This window comes from Natrix helvetica, assembly GCF_964273705.1.
Source record: "Natrix helvetica genome assembly, chromosome: 3".
NCBI classification, from domain to species: domain Eukaryota; kingdom Metazoa; phylum Chordata; class Lepidosauria; order Squamata; family Natricidae; genus Natrix; species Natrix helvetica.
In genome coordinates this window covers 132,160,487-132,185,044 of record NC_138549.1, presented here as the reverse complement: position 1 = coordinate 132,185,044, position 24,558 = coordinate 132,160,487, and the positions used below count along the sequence as shown (strand labels likewise).

The 24,558-nt window shown below is 36.8% G+C and overlaps 1 protein-coding gene across 2 annotated transcripts in view; it reads left to right on the top strand.

Annotated features, from left to right (window-relative positions):
- Positions 1 to 24,558, top strand: part of PLXNA2 (plexin A2) — a 477,739-nt gene that overhangs the window by 322,807 nt on the left and 130,374 nt on the right. For both annotated transcript variants that reach the window (XM_081948333.1, XM_081948334.1), the window contains exons 11-12: positions 4,000 to 4,096; positions 9,046 to 9,245. In XM_081948333.1, the coding sequence (XP_081804459.1) occupies positions 4,000 to 4,096; positions 9,046 to 9,245 (297 nt within the window). The remainder of the gene's footprint in view (positions 1 to 3,999; positions 4,097 to 9,045; positions 9,246 to 24,558) is intronic.

The window sequence follows — 24,558 nt, the reverse complement described above, 5'->3', positions numbered from 1 at the left end:
GGCTTGTGGCTTTTCTCATGGAAGTTTTTGTGCACTTTGAGGTTTCTCAGGCCCGATGACTTAACTGTTATATATGGATGCACTCTTTGGGATATGTACCTCAACACTCACCCATGAATAGTAGTAATAAACATCACAACAAATAAAATAAAGGTATTAAAATGTTGTGAAGCAAACTTTCCTTTTCAGAGCTTTAGTTGGGTAGCCAAACATGCCCTTTTCTAGAGCACCTTATTTCTGAAAGCTTCCAATTTTCCTTCTCTGTAATCCAGGCATTCTGTGGCCATTGAGAATGCTCTGCACTCCCAGAACTTATTCGTATCCAAAGAATAAACTTACTATTTGTATATACAAACAAAGCCCCAAGATGTATATCACATTTAAAATGTCATTTGTTATTAAATTGGTGAAAAAAAAAGATACCTGTTCTCTAATTAATTGAGAAATATTATGAGGTGCTTAATTTGCTCACCAATTTCTTACCACTGTGTTATAAGATTTGGTTGGTTCTGACCACTGTAGCATAAACTGAAGTTATTATATCAGTTGTTGAACATCTGTCAGGAATACTAATTGTAGAATTTAATATTTTTATGTTGGTAGTTATAGTTTCATTTCCCAAAGCTAAACATTACTGTGTTAACGTTTGATTTGAATATCCTGTCATATTATGTTTTGACTTTGATCCGTGACCAAATAGAGTTATTTTTTTCAATAGTTATTTCTGCCTGACTTGTTGAATAGGATACAATTTGTAGTCACTATGTCATTAGCAATGTGTCAAGAATTTTAAAAAGTTTTTTTAAAATAAAGAACATTCTCCTAACATTTCTCAGAGAACATCGTACAAAGTAACAGTGTTTTTTTCATTGAGACCAATTGAAGCAATGATAATAATACATGGAATCTATTGTTTGCATATCCAGGTGACATATTGTAATATATTTGTTCAATATTCTGCTTATTAAGGCCTCTTATATAAAGATACTTCAATTAAGAATTTTTTATCACTTGGTGCAATTTAAGAAAATTAACTAATGTGCAAATATATAAACATCTGCCTTAGAATTTCTTTGCTTCTTCTTTTACCAATCTTTCTCTCCTTCCTTTCCTTTGCTACTGACTGTTATTCTTTGATAATTAGTTAGGAGAGAAAAGTTCTGTTTAAAATCTATGTTCAAATATCTGGGACTGTTAGGTTGCAGTTTTTCTTGGTTTATTTTTTATGCATTTTTTTTTCCTCCTGTTACATACTGAGTCTAAAATATGTTCTTAATTGAATATTGTGAAGAGACCAAGGACCTTAAATGCCTCACCATTCTTATTAGTTCCACAGTTGCTTTAGCCCTTTAAAGGGAAAAATATGGGAAAGAGACACATAGAGATAGTAACTTTTAGACTTCTCAGATAATTTGTTTATTTAACATATGGCATCTGCAGAGGTCATGCAATCACTGATATACAAATTTAGTTTAAGTAAAACATCAGCAAATACACAGACGCACACACACACACTTTATTTATCTCCTACATTGTATTGTACACATATAAATATATTGTCATATATTGTCCAAATATGATATCTGTACAATACAATATAGAAGATAAAATATTAAGATAAACTGTAATAAAATCACTATAGTATGGAACCATAGAATTGCAATGAGATATTATAGTTCAATATTTAAGGAAGTTAAACATCTAAAGACTTCTGGCATGGCTGCAATGAGATCATCCCAGGTGCCCTGAAATTTTCTGATGAGACATTCTTGGACTATATATGTTGTAGGTTGTTCCGGTGCTCCACAATCACATTGCGGAGTCTTGTCCATTCCCCATTTAAAGAGCTTTGCTTAGGTCTGGCATGATCTGGCAACTGCTGCATTCCTGAAAGTGGCTGTATTGGTCTATGTGATCTGTTTGTTTGTGGTTATTACACAACTTAATTGCCAACAATTGCCTTAATTGCCAGATAATTATCAGCCCAGAATTGATAGCAGCTTGGTAGAACTTTAGTTCTATTTCCTATCAATCTTCTATCTTGATCACTTTTGTCAAATTACTTGCTTTCTTCTTATCCTTTTTTAGGAATAAATATGAATATCTTGGATTTGTCAGAAACCCACATTAAATTCATATTTAGACTGAAGAAAAATATTGATTAAAGAAATGTAATAAGAATGAGAAATTGAATAGTTGGGAAGATATTTAAAATTCCAAAATAGGAACTCCCCACCTTTGAAATAATAAAATAACTAGATTACAATGAACAGAACTGGGATCCTTCAAAGTGGTGCCTCTGGTTCTAGGTTGACTCTTCCCTTGATGACCTAGCAGTCATTCATAAATTGGCCAACTCTCCACAATTAGCAGCCATAAACCCCCAACATATTCATAGAATTCATAATAGCAATAGAAACTTAGACTTATATACGGCTTCATTTTACAGCCCTCTCTAAGCGGTTTACAAAGTCAACATATTTCCCCCAACAATCTGGGTCCTCATTTTACCCACCTTGGAAGGATGGAAGTCTGAGTCAACCTTGAGCCAGTGAAATTTGAACTGCTGAACTGCTGCTAGCAGTTAGCTGAAGTAGCCTGCAGTACTGAACTCTAACCACTATGCCACCTCGGCTCTGCTCATGCCCCACTCATGCTCCCCCCATGTAGGGAACTATAATAAAATTGTGGTTGCCCACATAAGGGGGGAGAATAAGTGGGTCATTTTGAATTCTGGGAGTATGTTTGGGGTATATGACTGCTAATTGTAGAGAGCTAGACTGCAATTTTATTACTGTTAGCAGAAAGCAAACAATGCCATGTAAAATCTGGTCAGGTGATCCGAAGACTACATGTAGATATGGATTTTATACCTCTTATACTTAGAAAATAGGCTGAAAAATTATTGATTTAAATGGGAATTATTTGCTTGCCTCTGGTAGCATTACCACCTCACATAGTTTCCTGAAAAAAGGAACTTGGCATTTCCAAGGAAACTATAGATGCCAGTTATCCTGATTAAGGATAGTAATAACATTAAATTAAGAATGGGTAATACAGTATCTGACCATCCAGATGCTGCTAATTTGCACTGCACATCATCCTTCATTATTGACCAGGCTGGCTAATGCTAGATGATGAAGTTTCTCACTTTTACTTTAACGAAACAGATTAAGTGTTGCAGGTATCACGGAAGCAGGCGTGTTAGTCATTTGTAGGTTTTATGTCATTTTAAAGTCTATTAACACATATGTTTCCATGAATCACTGTCTACTTGGCTGAAGAGGCAAGACAGCACAGTCTGTATCAGTGAGCTATCACTGAATGAAAAGCCTTTTTTTCCAGAACTATGATCTAATTTATTTCTCTACATGTTGTCTAAAACATCAGTATGCTGATATTTTCTAAGTACTTTAGAAAGAATAAACTAGCATATTTGCACGGAGAAGAGCTATGCATTGTGTAGGATTTTCTTTTTCATCTCATTAATTCTTTCATTGATAATATTACTTTATCAGCAAACCCAAGACTGAATGGTGAGAACAGTCTGCATGACATGGATAACTAATCTATTACCTCTCTCCAGGCCTGTCAGTTGATTTAATTATGCGATAAAAACTCCCTCCCTCTCTCCCCACTCTCTCTCCCTCTCCCTCCCTCCCTCTCCCTCCCTCTCTCTTTCCTCCTCTCCCTCTCCCTCCCTTCCTCCCTCCTCTCTCCCTCCCTCCCTCCCTCTCTCCTTTCTTTCCTCATCTCCCTCTCCCTCCCTTCCTCCCTTCCTCTCTCCCTCTCCCTCTCTCCTCTCCTCCGCCCTCTCCCTCCCTCTCTCTCCCCCTCTCTCTTTGTCTCTAAATCTGTGTTAAAACTTCTAGTTTTCCAATGTTGCCACATATCCCTAAAGCTACTATATATGTTGTAAAATTCTAAATCATTCATTCCTTGGCTTCCCAATCATTTTATACATTTTGTCTGAATGTTTATTTTTCTTTTATTTTCTAGTACTTCTATGATGGAATGGACATAAGTAATTTACCTGTGGAGTTTGCTGTCGTTTGGAATGGAAACTTCATTATCGACAACCCAGAGGATATGAAAGGTAAATATTTTAAAAGATATTGTTATATTTTCATTTATTTAAAAATAAAAACATGTATAAACCAATCAAATTACACATTATATTCCAATCAGTTATTACGTTTAATATGTTATGTCATACTGTTTACCAAAATGTATTTTTTTAGCAAATGTCTAAATGATAATAGACAATGCCTAAATTATCATCACATGGAATCTTCTTCATAAATACAGGGAATATAAGAAATTCCATATATTTTCTATTCCTATCTGAAATAAAGATAAGGCACAATTCAGGGTCAATCTAGTTATCTCAAGAATCAAAAATACGAAGGGGAAATTTCCTGGGGGAAATGATGAAGAAATCTAAGTGAATAAAAATATGCGCTGTCTCAATCATCATTTTATATTATTCCTTCTTAAGATCTTTTGGAGAAAAACCAAGTTTGACCTTAGAATGAATCCCATGGCTTGCATTGGACACTGGATGAATTGCAAGCTCAACACTAGAAAGTGTTGAAGGTAGAAAATGGCCTGAAGGTAAACAGGCATTATAAATGTCCTTGGAGGGGTGTGAGGATAATAAGCTTATAAGTCACTGAATGGTTAAAAATTTTATTTTGCAATGCAGAACTACACTAACCTTAACAACATAATTCCCCCACTTGATAGTGATATAAATACAGTCCAGGAGGGGATGGGAGTCCTTTTGGGGCTCTGATGTGGACAGCAGATCACTTCTTCTCATCCTGACTAGAGCAGCCATATATAGCAGCACATAGACCCCCCAAACCCTCTATATTTTGCTGGTATCATTTTGTCTTCTACTCCAACTGATAAATATTAAGCTGATCACCCAAGAATTTTCTGGCTTCCTTGGTTCTCCATAATTTTCTCTTTCTGAGAAAGGAAATGCTGACTCAGGTATCCATCTTAGATGCAAAGAATTAACTGAGTTTTACTTGGTTTCCACATATATTTGAGCCCTTCTTTCACTCTTTTGTTGTCTAACACAGTGTTTCCCAACCTTGGCGACTTTAAGTCCTGTGGAGTTGAAGTCCACAGGACTTAAAGTCGCCAAGGTTGGGAAACACTAGTCTAACAGACCAAACTCTTTTCTAGCTAATTTTCTATCTTTTTTTTCCATTATCACCTTACAGTTCCTGTTAGAATTTGTAATCTTTTTGTTGGACAGGCTTCCTTACAGCTTCCTTTTAAACTGCCAGAAAACCATGTTGGCCTCTTCCTGGTTTGGCTGACCCTTTTCCACATTGTGGAAGTAGAACAAAACTGCATCTCTAGTTCCAATCTTATCTCTGCAGCCAAATATGGCTAGCTATGATTCTGGTCTTCCAGTGTTCTCTGGAATGTTATATTGCTTGGATAAGAACAGCAACATCTCTCCTAGTGCAGTTTTCCAGTCTTTTCTGTTTTTTTTTCAAAGCTTCCAAAGGGCAAGGACACTTTTGTTTTACGTTGTTGTTATTCAGATAAACAGATTTCCAATATACTATATTATCAGGAATCCCAATTCCTGTTAGTTGTAGTTTACAGTCTCTCTGGAATGACACGAAATGTTAATGCTACAACTTTAATGTAATCGTGCAAGACTATGAGTTGCTTTCGTAAAATTTAGTGTTGTAATTCTCTTGTTATTAGCAAACCCATCCTTCTGACATCTCCCCTCCTTTTTAGCAAAAAAATGATGTTTGCTTACGATTGTGGTGATTGAGGATAAGCCAAAGTAAAAGAGACAAATCAGGAGACAAATCAATCTCGGGATATTTGGACTACACTTGTAGCTGTATCAGTTTTTCTCCTGGCTTTCTAATTCCAAAACTGGTATTGCCGTGCATATTTATTTACACACTGTGATGCTTCCCATTTCAAAGCTCCTACAATGTCCATTGTTTTAATTAAAATACTAAGTACTGTACACTGATGACTAGAAGTGAAAGATGAACCCTTACTGCAAGAGGTTCAGACATGACTGAGACACTTTGGTTGCAGAGAGAGCTGTCCTTGTTTACAGTCTTATTCAAACATTTGCACTCACAGATCTTTTCTAACAATATGGTAATGGAAGATACACTTTGTAAGATCCACATGAATACTTTTATCATTAATTTAGGTCCATTTTAAGTCATGTTTTTTTTCTCCACATAATCACAATGCCCTCACAATTTTCAGCTAGCATTCCCAATCCATTTAGAGGGCTCCAGATGGGAAACCCGTATTAAGTAGACATCTGCTTTGCCTAATGTATTTACACATAGCATGGTATTACAGCTCTGATGCTTATATAATATGGACATGAAAGGTAATTTGGACAAGGCTAAGTCTGGCATATAGCCCATAATCTAAATAATGTCCCCTCTGTTGTTGTTCTTGATATACTGTATATTTCAGCAAAGATGTATCATGCATATGTAATGCAGATTATTAGATGATTTTTGACTTTCTAATTCAGGGCTCAGGGATTGCAAGTGGCTCAAAGTAACTCAATCAGTTTCTAAGTATAAGGGAAGACTAGCACCTGGGTTTCTTAGCTTTTAGTCCAGTACTTTAACCACTGCATAATACTGGCTTTTATACATGTGTGATGTGTGTGTGTGTGCGTGTGTGTGTGTGTATCCCAATCACCACACTAGCTCTCATATGTATGTGTATGTGTGTATATTTGTTCAGCACGTTTTCAGTTCTAGATGTCCTTTTTCATGAGATATTTTACATTAGAAAGAATGCTTATTCTTTTTTAAAAAAATGGAAAACTCATATGCTGCCACACAAAGTTCTAGGATTTAAGTAATACTACATGTCATTTTAGCAATTTTCTTAAAAGGTAAAAATGATGAACAATTGAAGACCGGTGATCTATGTGGTAATGTACCCACCTGCTCAGAAAGAAAGAAGGTCTGTGTGTTGGGGTGGTGGACAGCCTCAAAGAAGTAGAGATGACAGTCAAATTAATTCCTTATGTCCTACCTGAAACCAGTAGTTTTCAGTTGTACGTATAATATATTCTCAATATAAGAAGTATACCCATCAGGACTGGGTTTCTCTTGTCTGCATTTAGTATAGAAGGAAAAGCTGTATGATGGAAATTATTGCTCTAGTGGAACATTCTAAACATTCTAAAGAAATAGAATCAGAGTTACAACTAAACTTGGGACAGTCCAGCCCAACATCTGTTTTACTCCACGAAATGTATATCCTTTGAAAACTGGCAACAAAGATATCCATTTAATTACTTTTTTATTTTATCCCACCTGAGCCATACTTTGCTTTTGAAAGCTTTTGAACTTTATGAAAAGTTTATTATGAAATCTGATATATTGGAAGCCCTGCCAAACATCCTGGGATCATCGTTTTCAGTGAACTGAAGTAAAATAAACAAAAGAAGCCTTCAAAATTGTGGCCTAAATGAGGCATGGAAGAAATTATGTTTTTTTTAAAAAAATGTGGAAAGGTTCAGGAAGAAGAAAAAGAATTTATAGCCCCATTATACAAGCATATAAAGACCTTATATGACCTTACTCATATTTCTTGAATTTTGTTGCATCCTAGATCAACCAATTTACTATTATTTGAAGGGAACAATTTAAGCAAAGAAAGGAAACATCTTTACAATCATGCAATAGCTTATTGAAAATTGTCTTGATCTCCACTTCATGAGTGTTCAATCCCATTAACCTTGCCACTTCAAGATGTAAAATAAATTGCTCAGACCTTTCTAAGAATCATGCATCCTTAAATATATCATGCACCCAAATCAAATGCTTTTTAAACATAATGTAAAAAGATATACTAGATTGTCCATTGTAATGGAAAGGCATTTTTAATCAGACCTGACTTGTCTTGGATTGCTAATTGCCAACCATTTGTTTTGATACCTACATATTTCAGTTTCATAGGATTTGGAAGTATGGACAATTTAAAGAAAATCATTGCACAAAATGATTTTGTGAAGATTAACATTGGAACTATTAAGAGTTTATGTGAAACAAGGGGAGAAAATGAACCCTTATAATGTCTTTGAGAATTTGCTAGACATCTAATCCCATTCTGCAATCCAGAAAGAATTGGATGGCTGTAGTTCATTCAGATTGAAGCTTCAGATTAGACTTTAAAATCGCAGAACTCTAAAGAAGTATCTAAATGTGTTGACTTTGGCATCTTTCCTCTAACTACAACTGAGCAAATTTATTGGATTTATGCTCGACCAGCAACAGTTTAACATTAAATTAGTCTGGGAGTATTGAAATACCTCAGGGAAACTGGCAATAAAAGACCAGTTCATGAGCAGCAAATGTCATCTGTCTTTTCTCTTGAATGATTATGGAAACAGTTATGTTTTAAAACAGGAAAGTGTCTTGTGACACTTTTGTAACCTAAAGCCCATGCCATCCTAAAGAATAATCTGAGTCCATACTTTTTTGTAAATTCTTTCGTTCCTTAACCAAATATCATGTGACTTAGAATTAACATGATAATTAAATCCAAATTCTTTTTAAAAAGAAGACATAGACAGTGAGCAGATGGGTTAGCTCAACTTAACAAAATGTCACATAAAAATATAAAATGTTAGGTAAACTTATTGAGCCTGCCAGTATCAATTAAAATTAAAACCTGTTGAATAAATAAATAACAGCCAAGAGGCTAAATCATCCTACCACTTCTATGTAGAGCAGATAAATTAAATCACTATATCCCAAGCCCAGAGAAATAGGGCAGATATTGCCTAGAGTTTAAAAGAATATTAACAAATGACAGATCTCCTTTAGAAAGTTATGCAGCAGTCAGTCTGCAACGAACAGAGAAAGGCTCATCTCCTGCCTCAAAAGCACTGAAGATTATTATTTCCATTGATGGCAGCTTCACACAGTAGCTTCAGGTCACGCTCTGAACAGATGCATCTCATTTTGCAGGCCTCTCACCTTCAGCTCAAGCTCCTCTTCTCTATCTCCACAGTTCATCTATACAAATGTGCAGCCCAGAGGGAAAGCTGTGGACTGTGCTTGAAAGCGGACCAGAAATTTGAGTGTGGCTGGTGCACTGGAGAAGGAAAGTGCACTTTACGTCAACATTGTCCTTCCCCTATCAGTGGATGGGGAAGGTGGCTTGACTGGTCAAGCAGGAATGTCAAATGCTCCAATCCACGCATCACTGAGGTAATTACGCATCTCTCTCCTCTTCAGTTCACTTGTTTGCTTTCATTAACTTTTCTTTATAAAATCCAAATCTCTGTGCATTCTCTAGTGGTCTTTAGATACACTAATAAGTATATATCAAGATAAGTTAACTGGATATACCTGAATCAAGCCATTGTTCCATACTCTTCCTACCAATGAAATTTAAGACGAGATATACTTTGCAGTGCTGGGGCTTTCAGACTGGAATAATCTTCCCCAAAAGGCTTGCTCTCCATCTTTTGTGTCTGGAGCAGTGGTGGGTTTCAAAAAAATTTAGGACCTCTTCTGTAGGTGTGGCCTGCTTTGTGGAAATGGCTTGCTGGCCATGTGACCTGGTGGGAGTGGCTTGCCAGCCATGTAACTGGGTGGGCGTGGCTAACTTGTAAAATGTGGTGAAACTCACTTAACAACGCTCTTGCTTAGCAACCAAAATGTTGGCTCAGAGACTCTGGCATTTGAAGCACGCAAGTCTTAAAGCTGTCAAGTTACAAGACCCTTGCACCCCTAACCCTTTAGAAAAAAAAACCCAGGGGTGTTCAAACTTGAAAGCTTTAACACTTGTGGACTTCAACTCCCAGAATTCGTCCTCTTGCTCTTCATCTTGATGTTGTGTGGATGGGCGGGGGGAGGGACCTGGAACCAGTTCTAAACAGCACTGTAGATTTGTGGAACCTCTTCTATAGAAGAGGTTAGAACTGGCAGGAACCCACCCCTGGTCTGGAGCAAAGACTATAATCGCTCTGTGTTCAATTTAAAACAGTTATAGCCTTTCTATGGATTTGTAACTGCTTTTTAAAGTTCAAAATATATTTTCATTGACTGTATTTATATTTGCCCATTTAATTACTGTATATAAGAATTATATTGAGGTCTGAGATATAAATGCACAAAATAAATAATGCCAAAGACTGCAGTCCTGGCTTTATAATATGTATTGGTCTTGCTTTCATTATACTTCTGCACAGACTTTGATCCATAGGCCAATCTTTTCAAGTATCTTTAACTAGGACGTCCCTTAAATGTACTGTGCTAATTTTGAAACCAGTTAAGATCTTTTTTTTTTCAAAAAGTTTTATTGGTTTTTTTAAAAACATTTATGCGGAAAAGGGTAAGTGGAATGGTTACAAATTTTGGCAGTTGCAAGTGTGGCAGACACCCCCTCCCTCCAGACTCCTAGGTTACATCAAAATATCAAACCTTAATACATAATCATAAAGAATCAGCATATTAATTCTAGAAAAAATAATTTTCAATCGATTTATATAATTATAATATATAGTCTAGTTATAAATTCATTATTACTTTCGGTCTGTTTATAGCATTGTGGTTTTCTTATTTATTTTTGTGATCTGAGCTTTCTTGGTGTTGACCCTTCACCCCCCGCTGGCAGAGCTCCGGCCCCTCCCGTGTCCTGTATGACCGTTGTAGTGTCTTCTGTTTTTTCTAGGTTCGCTTTATTTTTTTCCATAAAGGCCTGTGCCTCTATGGGTGTGTTAATTCTAATTCTTGTCTCCTCCCAGAATATCAACATACCTTCAGGCATCAACCATCTAAACCACACCCCCTTCTGGTATAATTTATTCGCCAATTGCGAATAGCTTTTCCTTTTTTCCCTAATTTTTTTGGGAATCTGCTTTAGAATGGTTATCTCCCTGTCGTGGTATGTCAGTGTTTGCCCCCTTTGTACACCCAGGATTTCATCTCTTGTGGTTTTCCTAAGGAATTTAATGTGAACCTCCCTGGGTACATTATGTGTTCTGGCATATGCTGAATTCACTCTATAGGCTAGGTCTATCTCCCATTCCATCTGCTGTTTATCTTTGTGTATGTATTCAGCTAAGATATTAGTCATAATGTCCCTTATGTTTTCCCCATCTGCTTCTATTACATTTTGAAATCTAAGATAAAAGGACATTCTCTCAAACTCTATTTTCATTTGTTGGATGTCGAGTTCTTTGTTCCCCTTCTGTAAAGCCTCTACCCCCCCCCCTCGCCTCCGCCACCCCACCCTCCACAACGTCCAGTCTCTGTGAGTTCTTAAAGATTTGGGCTTGGTTCTGTTTAATTTCATCTTTCATTTCCCTTAACTGTTTCTTAATTTCCTCCTGGCCCTGTAGAATTTGTTGAAGCATTTGTTGAAAGTCTATCTCTGTAGTCTTGGGTTGCATCAGTTCTGTTATCTTTGACTGTGTAGCTGGACTGGACGTTGCAGACGTTGGGGCAGAAGTAGCAAAGCCAGGCTTTCCAGGAGGTGGTCTTTTTGGAGACATGGTTTATGAAGCAAGGAGATCAGTCAGAGTAGAAACTGGGCAGCTGGAGGAGTAGAGCAGGCAGGCGAGTCCAGAAGGCAGAGGATCCAAACAGATGGGGGTTTCTTTAGTCACTCTAGCAATAGATGAAAGTTTTTTCTCCCAAGAGTTCAGAAAAAAACAATCCACAAGAGATTCCTCTGGGTGACTCGGAGACAAAGACCGGAAGCCTGAATTTTAAAGGTGGAGTCAGGTTTCACAGTTCATGAAGACAACGGAAGTGTGCCATCTTGCCCTGCCAGCTTTGGGCTCAGAGGCATAATAAAATTTTAAAAGTTCAGAAAGTTCTCAGTTCACCCATAAGTTCTGGAGCTAAGTCCAATGAAAGTCACTTTTATGAGGGTGAGGCATCATTAGTTGGCTCTCCCCCCTCCTCCTTCCCCTGGGGGCGAAAGCAAAATCTTCTCAAGCCGCTTGTCCAAGGGAGGGGGGGAAATCCCCCTCCCTCTAGCCGCACCTCTAGCAGAAATCCGAAAGTTTAACTTTTTTTTTAAAATGCTGAAAAGTCCATAAATTCAAAACAGAGGGAGTGAAGAAGGGAAGCCTCTCACCATACTGCCGCTGCTTCGTTCAAGAGTGCGTTCTCCGATCGGCATGGGGCGAGGCGCGCGCACACGGGCGCCCTCCGAGACTGCTCCCCGGTGCCTAGAACGAAGCGGAGAAGCCCCCGCCAGCCGCCGCCGACGCCAGGGCCCTCTGCGAGCCGTTCCCTCGGCAGGACGCCTCTCCGGGGCGTCCTGTGCCCCCCCAGAAGCGGGGGAAGCCCACCGGGAGAGCGGGAGCAGGCAAAGGCTTGCCTGTCGCCGTAGCCGCCGGAACCGGAAGTCGAAACCAGTTAAGATCTTGACCACTTGTTAAATCTTTGTTTTTTGAGCTAATTTCATTCCATAGTCCCTAATTCCACTGCTTTATTTATTTATTTATTTTTTGGGATATCAGTCATGCCAAACATAGTATTTAATGGTGTGCAGTAAATTCAAGTCTCTTTAAGATCCAGACATTTTAAAGAGTTGTTGTCAATTTCACTTGTTTTTCAGTTACTTCCAGTTACTTCCAGTGGTGTTTATAACTTCATTGTGTCCTCTCAAGAGTGTTGTGTGTTAGGAAAAATTATAAAAGAGGAAGTTACTAATACAATAAATTTCAATGTTGGGTTGAAATTCTAGCTTCCCTGGCCAGAATGGCTTTCCGCTCCTATTTAAGATCAGTTTTATGATGTTAAACACATTGCACAGAAGAAAGCTCAATTCACAACAATTAATTTTGAATTAAATTCTAAGCACAATTGACCAGAAATACATTCCATTGAACTCAATATAATTTATTTCTTAATAGACACAAATAACATTGCAGTATATAAGTTCCACATCCATATGATTAGGAACCTTCTTTCACTTTGCTCATCCAGATGTAACACATTATACTTATTACACTAAGGAGTAGCAAATAAAGCAGCATGTGCTTTTCTATTAAATTAATTTGTAGCATCTTTGATGTACAACCAGTGTACACTTTTACTGGCCTTGATAAACCAATTTCAGTTGTCAAACTCACTGATCAGTATGGGGGTGTCCTTTCTGCCCTTCGGCAGGCATACTAATTAAAACAGGGAAGTAATTAGCCTGTAATTGATTTCTCTGGATTGCATGCTATTATAGGGGCAATAGTCGGGAAAACTTTGTTCAGTCAACAGCTATCATTGGTAGAAACTGCTAGCAGTAGCTTTAAATAGCAAATTTAAAATAGCAGTCACTTTAAATAGCTTATTTAAGATGCCAGACTAAGAAACTATGTAACCACTTTGTCAAGAAGGTTAACTTTTCTTTGCTGTTCTATTTTTTTAAATCTGAATTGTCCCTTCATAAAGCAGTTATTTGATTTGTGAAAGAAATCTTATAACATGTTTATAGAATAGGATGAGGGTTAAGTATATTATTTCAACATGATCCAGTGATCCACATTGTGCCCCTTCTAATGATTTACATTAAGTCAAGATACCTGTAAGAGAGAGTGGGAGGGAGGGGGAGAGAGAGGGAGAGGGAAAGAGATTGTTTTAAAAAGAGATTAGACATTTTCATGGAAGATAGACAAGGGTACATATTTGCAAAACTTCAGACAATTCACCAGGTGTTTAGAAACAGAGAAAATATTACTGGTGGCCCTTGATTTATGACCAGTTGCTGAACAACTCTTCAAAGTTCCAATGGACTAAAAAAAGTTATTTATTATCCATCCTTGAAGTTACGGTCATTGTACTATCCCTATGATCACATTATCATATCTCAGGCATTTGGCAACCAGCTCTTACCATTTGCAACCACCCATGGTCATGTGATTGCATCTTGCAATGTTTTTGATATTTTCCATTAAAAAATGCCAAAAAATGCCCATTGGATAATAGCAATAGTACTTAGTATTAGTATTTAGTACTTATATACTGCTAGTACTTAATACTTATATACTGCTTTATATACTTAAATACTGATTTATAGTGCTTTATAGCACTCTCTAAGCAGTCAGCATATTTCTCCAAACAATCAGTCCTCATTTTACCAACTTGGAAGGCTGAGTCAACCTTGGGCTGGTTAGGATCGAACTTCTGGTAGTGGGCACAGTTAGCCTGCAATTCTGCATTCTAATGCCCACCTTTAATCTACATTTGGATTTACAACCACATGATATTCTTAATGACTACTTAAAGACTGTTGTAAAAATGGTTGTAAAATTAAGTCTAGTCATGTGGTCAACCTCCAAACTGTATAATCAAAATTCCAGGTTCAATTGTGGTTGTAAGTCAAGGACTATGTGGTTGTGGTTGTAAGTCAAGGACTCTTTGCCATCGTCCAGTAGTTTCCTCAGTGTTTGCATCTCAGATACAGTATACCTTATAGAAGAGGATCATTGTCTTAGAATTTTTAGACAGTTCTCAGATAAATTTGCTTTGCCTAGATTAATAAAAAATGATAAACTTGAAGGACTAGTTTTTTCTTATATTTCTTGCATGCAAAAGAAAAAAGAGATGGTCAAATAGTTCTCTGAATAAAGACTTAATGCTTATATGTACTTGACAGAGCATTGGTTTGGGTCTGTATAAATTTACAAATACTGTACATCAATATATATAATATAATGTCTTCATTAAAGCAAATTAAAGCTTATAGGGTTGAAGCAACCTTATGATATGGGAAAGGTCTAGAAGAGCTTACATGAAACTTTTGCTACCTCTCAATATCCTACCTGATATGATTCTTGGAAAAAAATAAAAATTGAGTGGGAGGGTCATCCTGAGTCCCTTCGTGTAATGGCAAGATTAAAATACAATGCTTACTCTATTCCAGGAACTTCAGGTGCGTAGTAGTTCGAATGTACTGGGATTTATCCCAGTAGCTGAGCTGGCTGTAAATTCTGGTAAATGGTTACCCTGTGATATCTATTAAAAAGAAATTATGTGATCAAATGACTGTGTTTGTTTAATAGCACTTCATATCATAGCACAGCCAACTCCACCTTGGTCCAAAAACCAGTAATCGTTTTCCATGGCAAGCATGGATCCAACCATAAATTTCAGCCACTGAAAATAGTAACCAATTTATAATAGCCTATTTTTTCCATAGTCATTTCCAAATTACCATGCACAGGTGAGCTTTAAGGTATATTTACTAATTCTGGCAATGATGTTCACTGTGCTTTCAGTACCTTGTTAACTACAGAATGAGCTCTGTTTCAATAAATCACATACACTGTGGTGGCTTGCTACCTAGGACTGAATATTTCATTCTCATTTATAGCCTCTAGAAACCTAGTAATACGTCTTTCTTTCAGCTTGATTCTCTGTGACAGCTGGATCCACCCACTCTACCAGTCTAATGGTCTCAATAGAGTTTGCTTTCATCCCGGGGGTTGCTTCCATTTTTTCAACTTTTAATCAAAACCCAGAGCCTTCCATAAATAAATAAAATTGCCTTTGTGGCATTTTAAGTTTGTTCTTCTCACAGAAGTCTAAGTGTTAATATGTATAGAATTGAAAGTGGGAGTTGCAAATCACCAGAAGCAAAATGATTCATGAATACTCTTCTCTATCTAAAAAACCTATTTAAAATAGATATCTATATACTACAAAAGCGCTCTTTTTAAATAACTTTCAAATGAATTCATTATGAACAATGCATCACAGAACAACAAATTTTGAATCAAGATACTTCAAATAGGCTAATTTACAGAATGAAATTTTGGAAGGTTGTGGCTTCTCCAGGCTACTGCAGTCATGTGAGCCTTCTTTTCAATGTTCCATGATAGTTTCCCAGTCACTCTTATAATCCCTCATTCCTTTCCCCAACGAGCAGCAGGATGGGAAAGGAAAGGAAGGGGAGGGAAGGGAGAAGGAAGAGAGGAATAGGAAAGGAGGAAAGGATGGGAGAGAGGGAAAAGGAAGGAATCCTTCCCTTGCCCATTTTTCCCACAGTTGCCCTTTCAACCCATGTCATTCCTCATATGCCTTCCTTGACCCATATGTACTTGTGTACCCTGTGCCCCCTCCCTAACCAACCTCACTCCCCACATGCTTTTTCCAACCCACGGAGCACTTCGTATGTACCCCACCCACTTCCTGGCTTGAACTGCCCCATATGCCTTTCCCAACCTGCATGACATCTCTTATGCATCCTCAGATATTCTCCCTGACTGTTTGTGCCTTTTCCAAACATGCATGCATCTATTGTGCACCCCAGGGCGCTTCCTAACCTACATTCCCATCATATTTATTGAAAGCCAGAATGCAGGTAAGTGGCTGCTGCTAGGATCTCTCTTGTGTACCCTTTCTTACCCATTTTCTCACACACCTATTGCCTCCCTTTCCCACCTGACAGCAGCTACTTATCTGCATGCTGGCTTTCTCCCTGGAAATGTCCCAGAAGTAAATACGGAAATTGGAAAGAGGGAAGGAGGGAAGGAAGGAAGGAAGGAAGATTGATTTCTCATGCTGCTGACTTACCACTAGAGAAAACATAATTTGGAAACTGGCAGACAGTCAAATGTTACTGGGACACCCACTGCTTGTGTTCATGTATTTCTCTGTTTATGTAAGGAAATATGTCTTAAATGATAATGCAAAGGGCCGTGTTTTGTCTGAAGGTAGTTCTCAGGTTAGTACCACAATTGGGACCAGAATTTTGATTGCTAAATTAGGTGATTCTTAAGTGAGTTGCACCCTATTTTATGATCTTTTTTTGCCATAGTTGCTAAGTGAATCATCCAGGTGGTTAAGTGACTTGCATAATCATTAAGTGAATCTTGCTTCCTCCATTGAATTTGCTTGTTGGAAACCAGCTGGGAAGATCATCAGTGGTGATCATGTAGCATTGGGACATTGAAAATATCCTAATTACATGCTAGTTGTCAAACACTCAGATTTTGATCATATGACCCCGGGGACACTGTAATGGCTGATATGTTCAGTTATAAGACATTTTTAGTGTCATTGTAACTTTACACTGTTGCCAAACTAATGCTTGTAAGAAGTCAAGGATTACCTTTAGTCATTTTTAAAATTCAGAACATTTGGTTCCTTTTGTAGAACTAAATTGAAGGGAAAAATAGTTCATTGTCTAACAAAGAAATAGATCATAACAAATGCTCTATACATTGGTTGTTCAGCTTTATTCTCTGGATGGTAATATCTCAGAATCCACTGCTTTGCCTTAGGATGAGACAAAATGCCACAAAACAAATATCAAGCTTTTGAGTTCTCAAAATCTTTTTATGATGCTGTCTGTAAAATTTCATAGATGTTAGAGACAGACCAAGCTTGATGTTACAATTGCAAACTAATAGGAGTGAGCAAACTAAAACATAATTGCATTCATACCTACTTAGAAATTAGTTGCATTAAGTACAATGATAGTATTTTAAGGTAAGGAAAAGTTATAGTTCTACATATACTTATTGGTAATACATTCCATCTGTGTTAACAATTCTTGATAGAAATAATAGAACTATACTAACACATCTCTATATACTCACAAATATTCCATGTATAATGTTCCATAAATAAACACCCAAAGGGATATTATATATCCTTGTCCTATTCATGACCAATACTGAATCATTGCTAAATGTTTCATTTATGCTTACCTGAGTTTACTGCAATCATCAACTGTTCTTATCACATTCTACAGACAACTAACAATTCCAGGTATGGGAAAAACATACTATAACTCAGGACTATTCACTTTTTCATCCTTTATCTAAATAATAAACAATTCATTTTCTTTCTCACGTTCATAAATACTTAAGAGCAAAAATCTGGTCTGCATACCTCCTGCTTGGCATGAAGCCACCCACACTGGACTTCTCAAATTTTGTTCATAGTCATTGTAATATTTCAAATAGAATTTTTTCCAGGCACACTTAACAAATTAGTCCTGCCACCCATGTAATTTTGTTCATTCTCTCTTGTTATTGCTCTGTTGGTAGAAATTCTTTTTATTTGTCTATTTTCTAGTTATGAGGCACAGATGCAGCTTCACGTATACCTTAAGCAAGTTGCATAGCTACTACATAAGCAAATATTTCTCACATTATGTCAACTACAAAGGCAGACTGACCATTTTTCAGTACTCTTATAGCATTTAAGTATAAGTATAATCTTTATTGTCATTGTACTTAAATACAATGAAATTGGTTTTAACCTCACTAGTGCAAAATTATAACAGAAACGAAAAAAGAAAGAAAAAGAAAAAAAACTAGCGTGTGCATGGAGTGATTGTGGTTGTATTTAAAAGTCTCACAGCCCAAGGATAGAAACTATCTTTAAACCTGCTATACTTTAATGTCTTCTGCTTGATGGTAGAAGTGCAAAGAGACACTGATGAGGGTGTGAATCATCTCTGAGTATCTTCTTTACTCTGCTAAAGCAGTGATTTATTACTTTCTCTTCATCAGTTTGTTTCCTTGAATTCTAACATTTATAGCACTTATTTCAGTTGCATTGTTTTACATATCACCATATAGTTCCCATATAATTTTCTAAAATTCTCATTCCAGCAGTGTCTCACTTCACTTTCATCTAAAATTATTTCAGTACTTTATTTTTCATTTTATTTTATTGTACAATCCTTGTTTAGCCTTCTTCACACCTTTCAAAATATCTTTTTATTTCTAGCTTGGGGAGCAGCATAGCAGATTGGGTAAAACTCTACTTATTGTGGAGCTGACAAACTTGGTGGAAATAGGAGCTGATGGAAAGTTCAGGTCTTCAAAACTCTTTTTGAATGGAGAAGACAAGGATCTTCCATGTTTGGCTCTACATAGATTGTACCTGGGAAGAGATCACAAAATAGTATTATTCAATGGGTTTAAGAGGTCTTGGGGGAGCATTCATCTTTCCTAAGCCATGCTCAACACCTTTCAAGGAGACACCGAGTTCACCTACCTCCTCTCTTGGTTACTTTAGGAAATTGCTTATTAATTCCTATCTGAAAGACAAGCTACAGTATACCAGGAGCTTTTCCTTCCAATCTGGATAAAATACGTTCTGAGTAAATTTAAGGATTAACATGAATAGCTTTAATTTTTTGAAAACAGCAAAATGGGAACTACAATGTTGATTTTGGAAAGTTAAGGAGCTAGATGGATTTCAAAGAATATTTCCTACGGGGTGCTTAAAATTTATGAAAGAGTATACAGAGTCTTTGAAACTAATTGTAAGAAATCTTCCCATAGGAAAGTTTTGTTGATTAAAAAATAGACAGATGATAAGAATGAACTTGAAAGAGAGAACAAAATATTACTCTTAAAGCAAAACAGACCCATTAATACAGTGGAGCAACGCTATTTGATTATGGAAGAAATTTAGGTTATTTGGGGACAATTTGCTCGAAAGTTATTTACAAGGTTGGGTGATACTCAAGCAGAGGACATAGAACATAATATTTTATTGGATAAAACAGACAGGATGATTTGAATGTGCATTTGGAGTTTTAAAAATGCTGGATTATAAAAGTGATATGAAAGAAGATGTGGATCCGAAAATGGATTTTAAAATGCCAGCATATAAGAGTGGTAGAAAACAACGACAAATGGATTTACAAATGAAAATAGTTGATCTCTTAATAATCAAAGGGAATACATAAGCAATAAATCAGTGAGTGACTTGGAATTTACAAAAGTTATATGTGTGACCAAGGAAACTTTTTCTGGGAGAAGACAAGGAGACACTATTCAAGTTGTTCCTGGAAGAAAAAAAGGAGAAAATGATAAGACATTGGTTTATGGGGCTGAATGGGACTAAAATGTAGGGGTTTTTAAAAAAAATGAAAAGAAGATTCATAGTAAAGCTGTTGGAAAAGTGTTAAAATACATATACTTCTAATGGCTACTAATAGGATTTCTTTTTCATCAGAATTGTATGACAAGGCTTTAAAGATTTGTTTATAAATTTCTTTCTTACTTTTGTTTCTTGCTTTTATTTCTTAAAGAAAAAGGTGTGTTTAGATTATAAAAAATATTTTTTGATTAAGTTTAAAATATATATGTTAACATTTCTGGTAGCTCTTAATAGACTTGCTTTGTAGGAATAAATGATGGGTTTTTCTGTAATTTGATTATTAATAAGTGATGAGATATGGGAAGAAGATAGCTTTTAAAAAAGGAAATAGAGAATATCTTAACTTAGTCAACTTATTTATACATGTCTCCAGGGAGGAAGAGTCATATTTTATAATTTTTTATTTCTTTTTTGTGCTTTTTATTTTTTTTCTTCATTTGTGTAACATTTTTATATTTGTAAACTTTAATAAAATTTAAAAAATGGGGGGGGGGGAGAACCCAAAATATTTTTTTTTATTTCCATCTAAATTTCTCTTCATGTTTTTCATCCTTCTAGCTTAACTACTCTTTCTTCTTTTTGATAAATTCCTGGCAGCTATATTTTTTATTTATATTGTATAATATTTTTTGTCTTTCCCTAATGTTTTGCATTCTTTTTCACCTGCTTGAGGTCTTCCAAATCTTTCCCCAATCTACTGATTTCTGAAGTATAAATTCTACCTCAGTCTAATCTCAGTTTAAACAGAGGCAACCATGGTTACAACTATGTATGATTAGCAATTAACCCAGGTTTTGCATAACTATTTAAGTTGTAGTCAGCTGAGTAAAAATCTAGCAAGCTCTGATGATGACCAGTGTTACTACACATTCTGTAGTTAATCATAGATAAACTAAGCAAAGATGAAGAATTGTGCTTGAAAAGGATAATATTCATGGAGAAAACCACGTCTGATCATTTAATAAAACACTATGTCTCTGCAGCAACTTTTAAATATCAAGTTGTAAATGAACATTTAGAGGAAGGGGGTGATATTTGCCAGAAATAAATTGTTTCATGAAAAGTTTAAGTAGTGCAGTGAAGAGGTAAGCTTTTAAAATTGTAATAAGTCAAGAGGGAACAGAGATTAGAGGGATCTTTACTTGTTGACATAAAAAGAAAATCAATAATAGCATGCATGTTAACACAAAATCTTTCCCATTCATACAGCATGTCATTGGGATCCATCCTATGTTCCCCTTAATAGCATAAATCTTCCCTTGTTGCCTACAGCCTCAGTGATTAAATAAATAAAAAATCAACTTCCTTATGAACAAGCAGCACTCTGATCTCCAATTCGTTTATCTTCAGGGCTCATTAATATAACATTACTGCAACAAACAGCTAAAGGGAGTGGGGGGGAGCAGTGTCAGGCTGAATAATAGAGTTGCTTTGAGGAGATAACAATTAGGTTTGGAATGTGCTATCAACTAAGACAGACACAAGGAACGATTTTGTCAGGTTGATAAACGAGCACTGTGGATGTGCTGAGGACTTCTTGGGCTCGTCCACTTGGATTTAGCCAACTACAAATGGAACGGTAGAACAAAATTGATATGTTTTGGTTTAACTTTTGCCAGAGCTCTTGGCCAACAGTTTAGTTTAGTTTAGTTTATTAAATTTATAAACCGCCCCTTCTCCCCGAAGGGACTCGGGGCGGTGTACAGACAATAAATATACAATAAAACAACAAAGCAAAACACCAAACCCAGACAAACCAACTTAAACATACAGTCCGTACAATAACCAAACTAACAATAGTTAAAATAGTTCCAATTAAAACCAATTAAAACCCCGAAATTTAAAAATTTAAAATGCCATCCAGGAGGGTCAGGATTAGATTATACTGTATTTCTAATTTACAATTACAATTGTGCCAGGCCAGCTAATTTGAACAAGTGGGTCTTGAGTTTCTTACGGAAGGAGCGGAGATCAACAGTAGTTCTAATATCGGGGGGGGAGGTCATTCCAGAGGGTTGGGCCCATCACAGAGAAGGCCCTACTCCTGGGCACCGCCCGCCCGCATTGCTTAGCGGATGGTACCTCTCTGTGAGAGCGGATTGGCCGCAGGGATGTGTGGGGTAGGATGCGATCCCGCAGATAACTAGGTCCTGAGCCATGGAGCGCTTTAAAGATGACGACCAACACCTTGAAACGCACCCGAAAAGCCACAGGCAGCCAGTGCAGCTCGCGCAGGAGCGGTGTTACATGGGAGTACCTAGTACTCCCCATTATTGTCCGCGCGGCTGCATTCTGGGCCAGCTGTAGCCTTCGGGTGCATCTCAAGGGGAGCCCCATGTAGAGAGCATTGCAGTAATCGAGGCGGGAAGTCACCAGGGCATGAGTGACTGTGCGAAGGGTGTCCCGCTCTAGTAGGGGGCGCAATTGGCACACCAGGCGAACCTGGTGGAACGCCCCCCTAGCCACAGAATATGGTGCTTTATGTTTATATTAAGGAAAAGATGCCATACTGTATAACTATATCATTACAGAAGTGTAATCAATTATGCTTTGATGACATGGTGGTTAGTGCTATCCACTTTTTTATGGCATTACAGCCCATAGGACAAAGTCATTAAGAAGTATAATGGGAAAGAACAGTTTTAGGATTATTACTTTTCAAATATACTGTTCAAAATGCATTTGTTCTGTAGATTACATTTTAATCTAATTTAGATTATTTGAAGAACATGATTGTGCTGATTGCATGACATCAAGTCATTGTTGATGCTTAGTAACCCCACAGATAGATTTTCTCCATAATGATTTGTTCCTAATCTGACCCTTCAGGTTTTCCAATGGTGCAGTCATCAGTACTGAGTAGAATCACCTTGCTGCTGATCATCATTTTCTCCATCTTTTCACCTTTTCCAGAATGAGACCTTCTCCAGAGAGCTAGGTCTTGGAATAATGTGTCTAAAGTACGATAATTTGTGCTTGATCATTATGGCCTCTAGTGAGAACTTCGAGTTGATTTGTTCAATGTTCCAGTGGTTTATTTTCTTGGCTACTCACAGTATATCCAGGAGTCATTCCCAACACCAAATTTCAGAGGTGTCAATACTCTTCTTATCTTGCTTCTTCAAAGTTTTAATTGTTGGTTCCTTTACTATTAATCCTAAAAGCAGAAGCAAAGATCATTAATTTGGTCTCCTTGAAATTTTAGTCGCTTTTCTCCCGCTTTGCTCTTTGACTCTTATTACTAGAGTTTGCATATCCTTTGCATTTTGCCTAACAGGGTACTGTTGCCAACATAGTGCAAGTTATTGATACTTCTTTCTTCAGTTTTAAAACCAATGATTAGCTTCTTCCAATTCAGATTTCCTTAATATATATTTGGCATTTACAGTATATTGAATAAATAAGGAGCAAATATGCAGTGTTCTTGCACTCCTTTGCTTTCTTGGAACCTGTCTATTTCACCATGTACTGTTCATATTGTGGCTTTCTGACCTGACCTGTACATTCCAATTTTTCTTAACACTTTCCATGGCTTGATGTGATTTATGCAATCAAAAGCTTTATTTAATTACTGAAGCACATAGTAACTTTTTAAAAATATTATTTAGCTTTCTCAATTTTTCAGCATGTGTCTGTAATAATGTCTCATGTTCTGCAAACATTTCTAAAACCAACTTGAACATCAAGCATCACTTTTTCCATGTAGGGCTCTAATTAGCATTGGATGATCATAAGCATTGTTTTGCTAGCATGTGGAATTAAGGAAATTAAATGATAGTTTACACACTCTGTTAAGTCTCCCTGTTGTGCTGTTATAATGTAAATTGACCTATCTTTTCCAATCTGTTGACCACTGTATCATTCTTCTTTTGCTGACATAGGTTGCTTAGATCCTTTACTTTAGCAGATTTTTCTTCTGTTTTTTGCCATATTTTGGTGACTTTTAACAGAATTAACAGAATAACAGAGTTAGAAGGGACCTTAGAGGTCTTTTCATTCAATCCCCTGTTCAACCATTTGTCTGAAACTATACTGTTTCAGACAAATGGTTGTCCAATCTCTTCTTAAAGTCCTCCAGTGCTGGAGCACCACAACTTCTGGAGGCAAGTTGTTCCACTGATTAATTGTTCCATCAGAAAATTACTCTTCAGTTCTAGATTGGTTCTTGCCTGGTCCGCACACACATGCACATGTCACATATCTTAGAAGTCTTTATTAAGGTTTTCTAGCCCCGAATAGTCATCTCAAGAAATTCCTCATGCCCACACCAGTGCCACCCCAAGGGTTCAATAGGCAAATTGGTTTCCTAAGCCATACCATCTAACCACAGTTTCCTCTTTCATGTTTCCAACTTTGCCATCTCCAGTCACATCTCCTGTTTTAAGCAGCCCATCATGCTTGCATGTTCTGTCAATTTAAAATTGAACTTGATTATAAAACATATCAATGTTGTCTTCTTCCACATCAGTGGTTATAACAATGATTGTCATATTAAAAGGTTGTCTATGAAGTATCGTCAATATTATTCAATCACAGATTGCATTGCAGCCAAGTACTGTTTTTGCTATACTCTTCCTAAAATAAAAGTAATGCTGTTCCTTGTTTTTCATGTGCTGAGTAGTAAACAGTATGATCTACTCACTGAAAGTGTCCAATCTCA